This window comes from Coffea eugenioides, chromosome 10 (genome assembly GCF_003713205.1).
Source record: "Coffea eugenioides isolate CCC68of chromosome 10, Ceug_1.0, whole genome shotgun sequence".
Taxonomy (NCBI): Eukaryota; Viridiplantae; Streptophyta; class Magnoliopsida; order Gentianales; family Rubiaceae; genus Coffea; species Coffea eugenioides.
Window position 1 is genome coordinate 6,597,757 of NC_040044.1, and position 9,469 is coordinate 6,607,225.

The window sequence follows — 9,469 nt, forward strand, 5'->3', positions numbered from 1 at the left end:
TAGCTTTCAAAAAATGTTGAACATGTACCCCTGAAATTATTTTTGCAAGTACTTGAGATAAACGATCCATTTAAAATTGGGTTAATTAGATTGAGATCCTAAGAGTTAGTGATAAATTATGATAACCTCCATGTAAAATTGAAAAATAAATACAAAAAAAAATAGAGGAACGAAAGTAGCTAGCAATAGAAAAAAGAGCTTTAATTATGACAGGGCTCCCCCACCCCATCTCTGGGCCTGTCAATTGGATTGGGTTGGCTCGAGGTCAACTCGATCGGGTCTAAATTTAGCGGATTAAGCCTTATACAGTATGAGCTGAGTTGATTATTATCTGGTGGAATTTGGGTTACACTGAACTCAACCCACTTAATACTAGGTCCAAACAATACATGTACGAGAGCTCATATGTGAGAATTAAGAAGATTTATTTATCTAAATTCAGCCAAAAATTGAAATTTATATGGATAATTTTATGATAAATGTTTTTTTTTTTCAATATGTAGTTGGTAGGTATATAGATGTTATGGTAAACTATACTATTTTTTGTCATGAAATTCAAACTTTTATAGATATTGAAACTTTTTATAGAACATTTTTGGATAAGCTAGTTGTTCGATTTAACTAAATTTTGTGAATATGAAAAATATATGAAGTGAGTTTGGGTCTGCCCCAACTAGGACCTACACTCGACTTTTTTTGTGGACCGAGTATGAGTTTTAAAAATATGAGCCTAACTAAAATGAAATTGAGTTAAAAAAAAATGATATTCAAACTCAACTCACATAATCGAATTGACAAGCCAACACATCTCTCAATAGATGCTAGATAGTTTATCTTAGGATTCAGGAAAAAGTCAACCTTAATTTTAGCTCTCCCAAATTAATGCTCTTGAATTAAGAAATGCTTTTCAAATTTTTAGAATCTCTAGAAAAATTGTACTCCTCATTTCTCTCGATGCAACATCTCTTATTTTTAATTTTAAAGTTAACAAAATAAGGTTGGAGGGAATTCTTACCAAAAATTAACTACCACGTAATTTTTTGCAGAAAAATTTTCATAAATGTCCATGAAAATAGTCTTTATTACATTTTTTTAATTATATGAGTGTTTGGATAGCAAATTATCCCAAATAATAGTTCGCTTGCATCATAAACACATTTTCCAATCCACATTTTTATATTCTCAACCATCTTTTTTATCTCGCATACATCACATCACAAAAAGTGATACGATAATTATTCCAAATAATATTTCAAATAATACTCTATCAAAACAAAGTAAGATCTCACAAACATTACATTTTAGAAAGAGTGACACAGTATATTTTTCTACAAAATCTCTCAAAAATTTACAATCCCAACAGGCTCTAATTTTCTTTCTTTATGTTTTCTTCCCAAAGATTAAAACATTATTGATTCCCCTATTGGATTTGATTAAGGAGTGCTTAGTGGGCTTTCGATTTAGAGAGGTTTCAGAAACGCATACAAGCTGCCACTGAGGGAGAGAATAAGGTTAAAAATGTAAACTCATGCAGAAGAGCCACTCCTCCAGTCCCTTCCCCCGCCTCCAAATTGCCAGCCCTTCCTTCGGCATATAAAGTCCTTGACCTCCTCGTCTTCGTCCTCCTCCTTCCTCCGCTTCTTGAAAAAAAATCCCCTGCAGGACGCCACCCTGCAACAGAAAAGTACAAGAAAGAAAAACCCTCCACACTAGAGATGAGGCTATTAACCCATAACATGCTTTCATCAAACATCAAGGGTGTAACGAATGGGTTTCCCCTAAGGATTGAAGTGGAGAAAGTGGTGGAGAAGTCAGTGGATTTCAACCCCGATTTCCTCAAGAACATGTTTGCCAAGATTGAGTACAAAGCCCTCGTGGAAGCTTCCAGAATCATGGGCTATGCGGAGTTGCCCGACCACGCCGAGCCGTCCATGTTGGAATCTGATGATTTTCTTCGGAAGTTTCACCATGCCTTAATGGAGCTTCATTTGGAAGAGGGTACTTTGGTTTGCCCTGAAACTGGTCGCAAGTTTCCTGTTAATAAAGGGGTTCCTAATATGCTCCTCCATGAGGATGAGGTCTGATTTTTTTGGATCTGTCTTTGATGACAGGGGATCAGGGTTTAAGGGGACTTTGGATTATGAGAAGTAATTGGTGTAATGATGTTATTGATGGAGAATTTGTAGCCTCCTTTGCTGGGAATCCTTCTTCATCCAAGTCTTTTGTGATCCATTCTCCTGTTTAGCAAATATTAATATTTAATAATCTTTTGTTTTCTGAGAGTACGGGTTTAATTGTTGAGTAATTAAATGCCAAATAGTCTGTGTGAAGCAACAGTTTCATCATACGGAGAACAAAAGAATTGGAACTCATTATAGAAATTTACCAGTATTTTGAAATTTTCTAGCTCTTGGGTACTTGCTATTTTATGCTAATTTATCAGCAGATTTAGTTGGTTTCATTTCAGTGATGACATAGCTGAGACTAGGAGTGTTAAATGAAAGAGAATTTAACAATTCGATGACCTAGGTTAATTTATCCCAGTCTCGATTGAGACCAACAATAGTAGAACATGCCCCCCAAAAAAAAAAATAGAAGTCTCCCCAGCAGAAAACTCGTGAAATTAGAAGGTTTTAGGAGGTCCTCTGGAGAACTTTCATGAGCAAGAACGACTTTGTTTTTGTTTCAGGTGTTGGCCAAAACAAACAATAACGTCGGACGTGTTGAAGAATGGCGTCTCCACTACTGATGTCGTCTTCTTTCTTCACCAGGAGACCGCAGAAGACTAAAATGGCGAGAAGAACATGATAACCAAGAGTGCCGGAATAATTTGGATTGCAGCATATTTTGTAGCAACTCTGACTGTCATAAAGATTGAGGTTTTCCTTTGAAAAATAATACAGATTGTTCAACGGACGAGCAACAATAAGGATGAAGGAATACAAAGTGATCAAGGAAACGGCTGGTGAAAATAATCTAGCAAACCTTTCGGTGAAAATAATCTAACAAGCCTGGGCAGTTTTTTCTTGGTAGAGGTATTCTGTATCAACAAAGAGCTCCAGACTGCTGTAAAATAATTCTAATACAAACGTCAGCCTGCTTAATCTGAGGAGAGAAATGGAGATCAATAAAATTGAACAACTTAATATGCCCGCGCTGCATTCCCCCGGTCACCTCTTCTTACGTGGAGTAGTTTCATAGGGAGGAAGAGGAACACCAAACACCCAATCAAGAACATTCAAATACTTTGATCGAAAAACATCCCTCTCTACTGCATAGCAGTGCATGATTATAGCTGTTGAGATACTGAAAACAACTACATCAGCTCTCTTCAATTTCTTCGACTGAGGCAAATATCCTACATCAGCCATGCATGTGAAGAAACTTTCAATGGCCCTCGCCATGCAATATAGTGCTATCTCTATCCGCCTGCTCTTTTTCTCAATTGCCAACGCCAGACCGGTAGGAAACTGCCCAAGATCATAATAATCAGTTATAAACAGGTTATATAAGCAATATCTATTCAAGGAACAGTCGGAAATAGTCATTTCACCGTTCCCATCGCCACCATAGGAACATTGCATCTTTTGAGAAGCCTGAAGAGTAGGCATGTCCACATCCTACCAAAAATAAGTAACATGATGACTTAGTTACATATAAGTGTTCACTAATCTAAAGAAAATAAACACAGTTCTAACACACCATATTGGCACATTAATTTCAACATTGAAACACAAGAACATTCATTGATCTTTCATTGTTTTCCTTCATCAATTTATTTTGCACTGCGACCTTTTCCTTCTTTTTCTAAATGTTCTCTGAAAGGGAGGTGCAGGGACAGGGAGGAAGCCTGAGATGAGTAGAAGGAAAATCTCTTCAGATTGTCAACTTAGCACCTAAAAGTATCATACTGAGTTGCAAGAGGAGAATTTCGCATCAGGTCAACCCGTATTTGCAAGTACAGTACCAACTTCTGTTGTTATAATTTCGTTTTTGATGTTACTCAGAAGGTCTATAGCCAACCAGGGAAAGTTATACACATGCATAGGCATGAGGAGAGCAACATAAGCATATATATGTAGAAGAGTTGGGAACGTTTGCCAGAATCCAAGGTCAAGGAGCGGAGGACAATGACACCACTAGCTACTTTATAGATAGCATTTAGTAGTATGGCTCACACAGGTACAAGGTATTGAGATAAATCAATTCCAACTACAGTAAGTTTTGACAGATCACCGTGTTATTGAGCTAAAACAAAGGTAGATATACACGTTGAGTCATTTAGTATTATACAAATAAGAATACTTGGTTTGAGCATTCCTTGAAGCAGGCAGAAGTATGCAAAGATCATCTATGCTACAAATATGAACAAATTTGTGCTTACCATGCAGATGCACAATACATCGAGAGAAACAAGCTTGATCTGAAAGTACCAAGGAGGCCTCTTGCCAATATTGAAAAAGGTCTGCGAAAATTCAAATACGATATTAGAGCTCATAGCCGAAAAGATATCAAAGCTACCAGAATTAAAAGAACAACAATCCATGCGATCACAAGTTCTGGCTAACTTGTTCAGGACAACTACAATAAGATCTCCAATCAACAAAATATTAAAAGTAAAGGCTCTAATGCATGATTTGCTCCCAAAATCTGGAATTCAATAGTAAAACAAACTAGTAAGAAACAGTGTATTAAAAGCAGTCACTATAAATTGTCCAAGCGTATCCAGATCCTTATTGACCAGTACATAAATTGACCTTCAGATGGTGACCCTAGCCCCAAGGCTATGGACAAAATAATGATATGGCCTATTTAACAGGTTTTGTCATTTGTCATTGATTAAATTTCAAAAAATGGACATGCACAAGCTTTAAAAAAAGAGAAAAATTAGAAAATAAGGAACTTAAGCAAAAATACTATACCTCTTCAGGAGGCCTTGGCGATGCACTATCAATGCAGGAAATAGATAGACTGGAAGATACACGGGTAGTGCTCTTTTATAGGCTTGTAAAAGAAATGAAACAAAATGCGCTTCACATGCTTGTTTACCATGTACTATCTGCATGCATCAAAAAGTGTGCAATGTAAAGAACAAGCTGACAAACCAGTGTTAATAGAGAAAGATTTAATCAGATCTAAAGAACCAAGGTTTACAGCCAGAGGAAAAATATATATAGTACTCAAGCATCAGAAATCCACGCTGAGAGAATACCAAAAGTACTGTTTGCCTGATCAAGGAGGATCAACTAGGGGTTGAGAGGTCTATTTTACCAACTACGGATATTTCTCAATCATGCAATCATTAATTCTTTCCTCAAAGTTGAGCAATACGTAAAATATTTAATAGACCCAGTTAAGTCATTCAAGTTAAGCTAGCTGTAGTCAATCTTCCATCAGTCATACAAAGTTCTTCTGAACCATGAGACAGCATTGAAACTATTACCAGAGTTTTATGGTACATGCTTCACATTGCACCTTATTCCTGCCTTCGACATCAGGTGAGACTTGAAAAGCCATGCAACTATTGCGATAGACTGTTTTACCTGTTGGACACACTTTACAGGGAGCCTATACAGCACTAAAAGCAAATGCTGACTTCATGTCCATTAATGCTCTATGTCTATTGACAAACTTGAATATGTTGACAATATAGATGGCACAAACGGCTTTCGCATGATAAAGAGTATTAGATACATAAGCTTTTCCAGATTTTATTCAGATAAACTGCCTTGATTCCATATGATCTAAGGTCAGCCATATGAATTGTCTTCTTCTTTTTATTATTCAAAAACTAAAATCTCTATAGAAGGCATTACAATAGTGTAACTTTTCATTGATTAATTGTCTGAAGCAAATGTGCCGAAATTCAACACTAACTTTTCACTTCAATCTTTTAGGTGATACTTTAACATGTAATAGACTAATCACTTTTATTCCACTTATGGCATAGCAATTCTCACTGCTGGTTCTATTATTTTGTGATAATGATGGCCCACTAGTTCTCCGATTTAGTCCAAGATCATATATTCTCATATTGGTTTGGTAAACTCTATTAGTAGTTTAGTACAATGTTTCTTGAGTATGAAGAATCTAGTACTTGTATACTTAATCAAAACTACTTTAACCTCTTAAGTTGTCATAGAGCTCTCCGTTAACACATTTATCATGCAGACTAGTTGTAAAAGCTCTACTGCCTCAGATACTTCCTAACTTACAAGCCTAGTAACAATTTAACCTCTACCAACTCTATGTTAACTAAAATTACCTACCGAGCAAGGAACTTTCATTTTGGGATCCAATGTGATGTCAATACCAGTTGACTTGTAATGCTTTTCTATGGCATCCAGATTTGAGAAAGGGAGGCCACATGCAATATCTCTAACTCCTTGGAGGATAACAGCATCCTTTCCCCCATGTTTGTTCAGAAAGGATTTATAAGATGAGGGCAGGCTCTCTTGCTTCAATATGTAAGCAGACCTGAAAAATAGAATATTTTTTCCTTCAGATAATTTTCTTAAAGAAAACATACACTAGCTATATCTGCAAGCAGAACATCCTTAAAACGAATGGTTTAAAATATGAGATGAAAAATCATGAGGTTTCCAACAATTCTGTAAATGGAAGATTTGGTGCGCAGATGAATTGATCAGATATTTAGAAAATGTAAATTCCATCGATACCTCTTAAACATCAAAAGGGAGAAACTTTAGTACTTTCATCCCAATATGATTCACATAAACCACTAAGGGAAGTGTACAGGGAAGGAAGAATTAGAGAGCTTGTTATGGTTTTTGCATGTGGTATGTTTCATTCAGAGATGAAGAGACCAACCAGCTGGGAAAATTTTGTCTTCATTAGGAATTTCAATTTGAAAAAACTGTCAGCAGCTTTTGATTTCATCATATTATTCATGTAAAACAGGTAAATGTACATCTTTACATTACAAAAACCATAGATCTTTACATTGTACATGTCTTTTATAAGAAAGTCAAAGAATTTTCTTATTTAAGTTCATATCATGATCTGCGGTTTTAGCTTTCATGTTTCTAATTAGTACCCAGAACTATGTCAGCTACTTTCTCTTATGCAAAAAGGATGTATGAAGGAATTCAATGGTGACAAACTTCAGCCATCAAACAATTACAGAGAACTTAATAATGTTCTCCTTTTTATGCAAAACAGATGTTTAAAGGTATTCATTGGTGACTGACTTCAGTCATCAAACAATTACAGACAACTTAATGATCTTTTCTTTCTTTTACATACATATGTAGCTAAAGGAAAACGCTGGTAGCTGGAAATGTGACACAAGAAAAGTCAACACTACCTCACCTTGCCTAAAAAAGAAGACGGCGAAGGAGAAGAAGGAAAATTTATTGCAAAAGAAATTCAACAACTGAACCTAACAGCCACAGCTTAAGAACTGCATGTCTGGGTTAAGAATGTAATGTACAGTATAAGTTTCCAGTTCTGAAAACATCTTAGCATTTACAGCTGATGAAAAATAACCAAGTGATTCATTCCAACATGACTCATAACTCAAAAGCTCAGCATTCAGATATCCACTAGAATGATTAACTAAAATTTTTATTATCTAAAGTACCGAAGTGTCATTTTAGAAAAATGCAGCTCTCAAATAGGATTCATAAGAACCAGTACATGCTCTTGGTGCCTGGAGTCTCATCTGGAGAATTCAGACAAACATCATGGCAGCAGGTTATCAGGTGAAATTATATGCTTACAATTAGCAACCAACAGATACTAGAGCAAACCAGCAAAAATGCTCAAAATTATGAATTAAAGCATCTAAATTATCAAGGTTTCAAAGGCAAAATACGCACAAAATCTGTGAAGAGGAAAGACACATAAGAAAAATGTCTCCATGTGCCCATGTTAGGGGTTTACAAATGCGGCCAAAACGTTTGCTTTTGATTCCACAACGTGATGCCAATACAGCAGCACGCATCAGTATATAAATAGCCAAACTTGTATGCTGTGTCTTGTATCCCGTCAGTAGTATTGAAGGCCCTGCAATTGCCCCTGCGAGCAACGCCCTCCAATTTGCTGTCCTGAATTACAATGAAGGCAGAAAAGGCAAAAATCAAACTTTACGCCATCAAATGTCCTTCCACAAAACAACTCCCCACAGAAGACGTCCAACAAGAAAGTTGTCCCGCTATTTAGTGTTTACTATTGATTCACAATTACACAGCCAACAAGGGGATTTTATCCAGTTTCCAAGGAAACAACCACAAAATATAGTGCTTCATCAAATAATCATGTAAATTCAAAACTTTTGGAAGTCGTTTGACCCCCACAAACAATAGAAAAATAAAATAATTGGAAGTTGCAAAATGGGGAAAAGTTCAAACATCACAAGACAGACATGCAATGTATATGCAGAAGCAACGTATACTACAATCTCATTAAAATAAGAAATCAAGAGGAGCATCCATGCCTCCGGTGACCACCAAGAGCGGTAACAATCTCGTCCACTGACACAAATGTACCCGCAAAAGTCCCAAGAAATAATCCATATCTCATGGTCTCCTTCACAGCCAAAATTACATCTTCACTGCTCGAAACCATTTCCATCTTCCTAAAAATAATCAATCAATTCATCAGCTTAATATACTAAAAATTAGCACCGAATACACGTAATTGGTGCATAATAATTTGAAAATTACATTTAAACAAACATACATATTTGCATTACCAGTTTGCATGGGAGGCAAAACTAAATACTAGATTGAATAGCAATTCAAATTCCGCGATCTCAGAAACAAAAATCTCATAGATTCAAGTAATAGAGAAGAGTGAAACAGTAGAAGTTACCTGGCGGAAGGTAAAGATCGTCGCCGACGGAGACGAGCGAGGATGGCGAAGAGACCGAGGCCACCTTTAAGGCCAGCGCCAATAGTGAAACCTTTAACAGAAGCGGTGAAGATTCTCCAGAGCCTATCATAGTCCTCAACTGGATAAGAATCGAAGCTCAACAGAGAGCAAGACGACGAGGACGACGGCAGGCTCGACGACTTCCTCCTGCAAATCGAGCAGGTCTCGTCCGGTGAAGTGCAGGTGCATTTTTCGTCCGCTTGAGGCACTTCTCCGTCGCCCGCCGCCGCCGCCATCCTGGTGGTGGTCGGATGGGAGTCCGGACAAAAGTTTCCTTGAGATATCGGAATTCTCTATGGGGATTGAACGAGGCCAGCGGAAAAGTTCCACGTGGGATTTAAGAAGCTTTATGCCCGAGAGTGGAATCTTCAAAAAACTGAAAAAGGACGCCTTTATTTTTCTTTCTTTTTTTGGTAAATAGAGATAATTTCTAGAGATAATTTCAGAAAACCCCCTTGAGACCTCTAGCAATATCACTAAGTGCCTCTGACTTTCAAAAAATATCACATACTGTGGCTAATCAAGCATTCTATCCTCATAAGGTTCCTTATGATTGTTATCAAAATATTTTGAC

General features: G+C 36.8%; 2 protein-coding genes across 2 annotated transcripts; one reads left to right on the forward strand and one right to left on the reverse strand.

Moving 5' to 3' along the window:
• The first annotated feature begins 1,538 nt into the window (after positions 1-1,538).
• LOC113749252 (multifunctional methyltransferase subunit TRM112 homolog A-like) lies at positions 1,539-2,330 on the forward strand. The gene has a single exon (XM_027292941.1). It carries the CDS (start codon positions 1,716-1,718, stop codon positions 2,082-2,084), a length of 369 nt encoding a protein of 122 aa, XP_027148742.1. The 5' UTR covers positions 1,539-1,715; the 3' UTR covers positions 2,085-2,330.
• A 503-nt stretch (positions 2,331-2,833) lies between these two features.
• LOC113749358 lies at positions 2,834-9,231 on the reverse strand. Its single transcript, XM_027293058.1, has 8 exons — positions 8,836-9,231; positions 8,459-8,599; positions 7,842-8,069; positions 6,270-6,477; positions 4,923-5,059; positions 4,385-4,465; positions 3,554-3,620; positions 2,834-3,470 (listed from the first exon to the last, which is right to left on the reverse strand). Exons 1-8 carry the CDS (start codon positions 9,129-9,131, stop codon positions 3,171-3,173), a joined length of 1,458 nt encoding a protein of 485 aa, XP_027148859.1. The 5' UTR covers positions 9,132-9,231; the 3' UTR covers positions 2,834-3,170.
• Positions 9,232-9,469: the final 238 nt, after the last annotated feature.

What these genes read in the sequence shown, in the direction of transcription:
- LOC113749252 (XM_027292941.1), top strand. Translation starts at nt 1,716, where the DNA reads ATGAGGCTATTAACCCATAACATGCTTTCATCAAACATCAAGGGTGTA.
- LOC113749358 (XM_027293058.1), bottom strand. Translation starts at nt 9,131, where the DNA reads ATGGCGGCGGCGGCGGGCGACGGAGAAGTGCCTCAAGCGGACGAAAAA. An exon ending in ATGTATTGTGCATCTGCATG is followed by an intron (nt 3,621 to 4,384) that starts GTAAGCACAAAT and finishes TATTTTTGGTAG; the next exon opens with GATGTGGACATGCCTACTCT. An exon ending in CTATGGTGGCGATGGGAACG is followed by an intron (nt 3,471 to 3,553) that starts GTGAAATGACTA and finishes GATCTTGGGCAG; the next exon opens with TTTCCTACCGGTCTGGCGTT.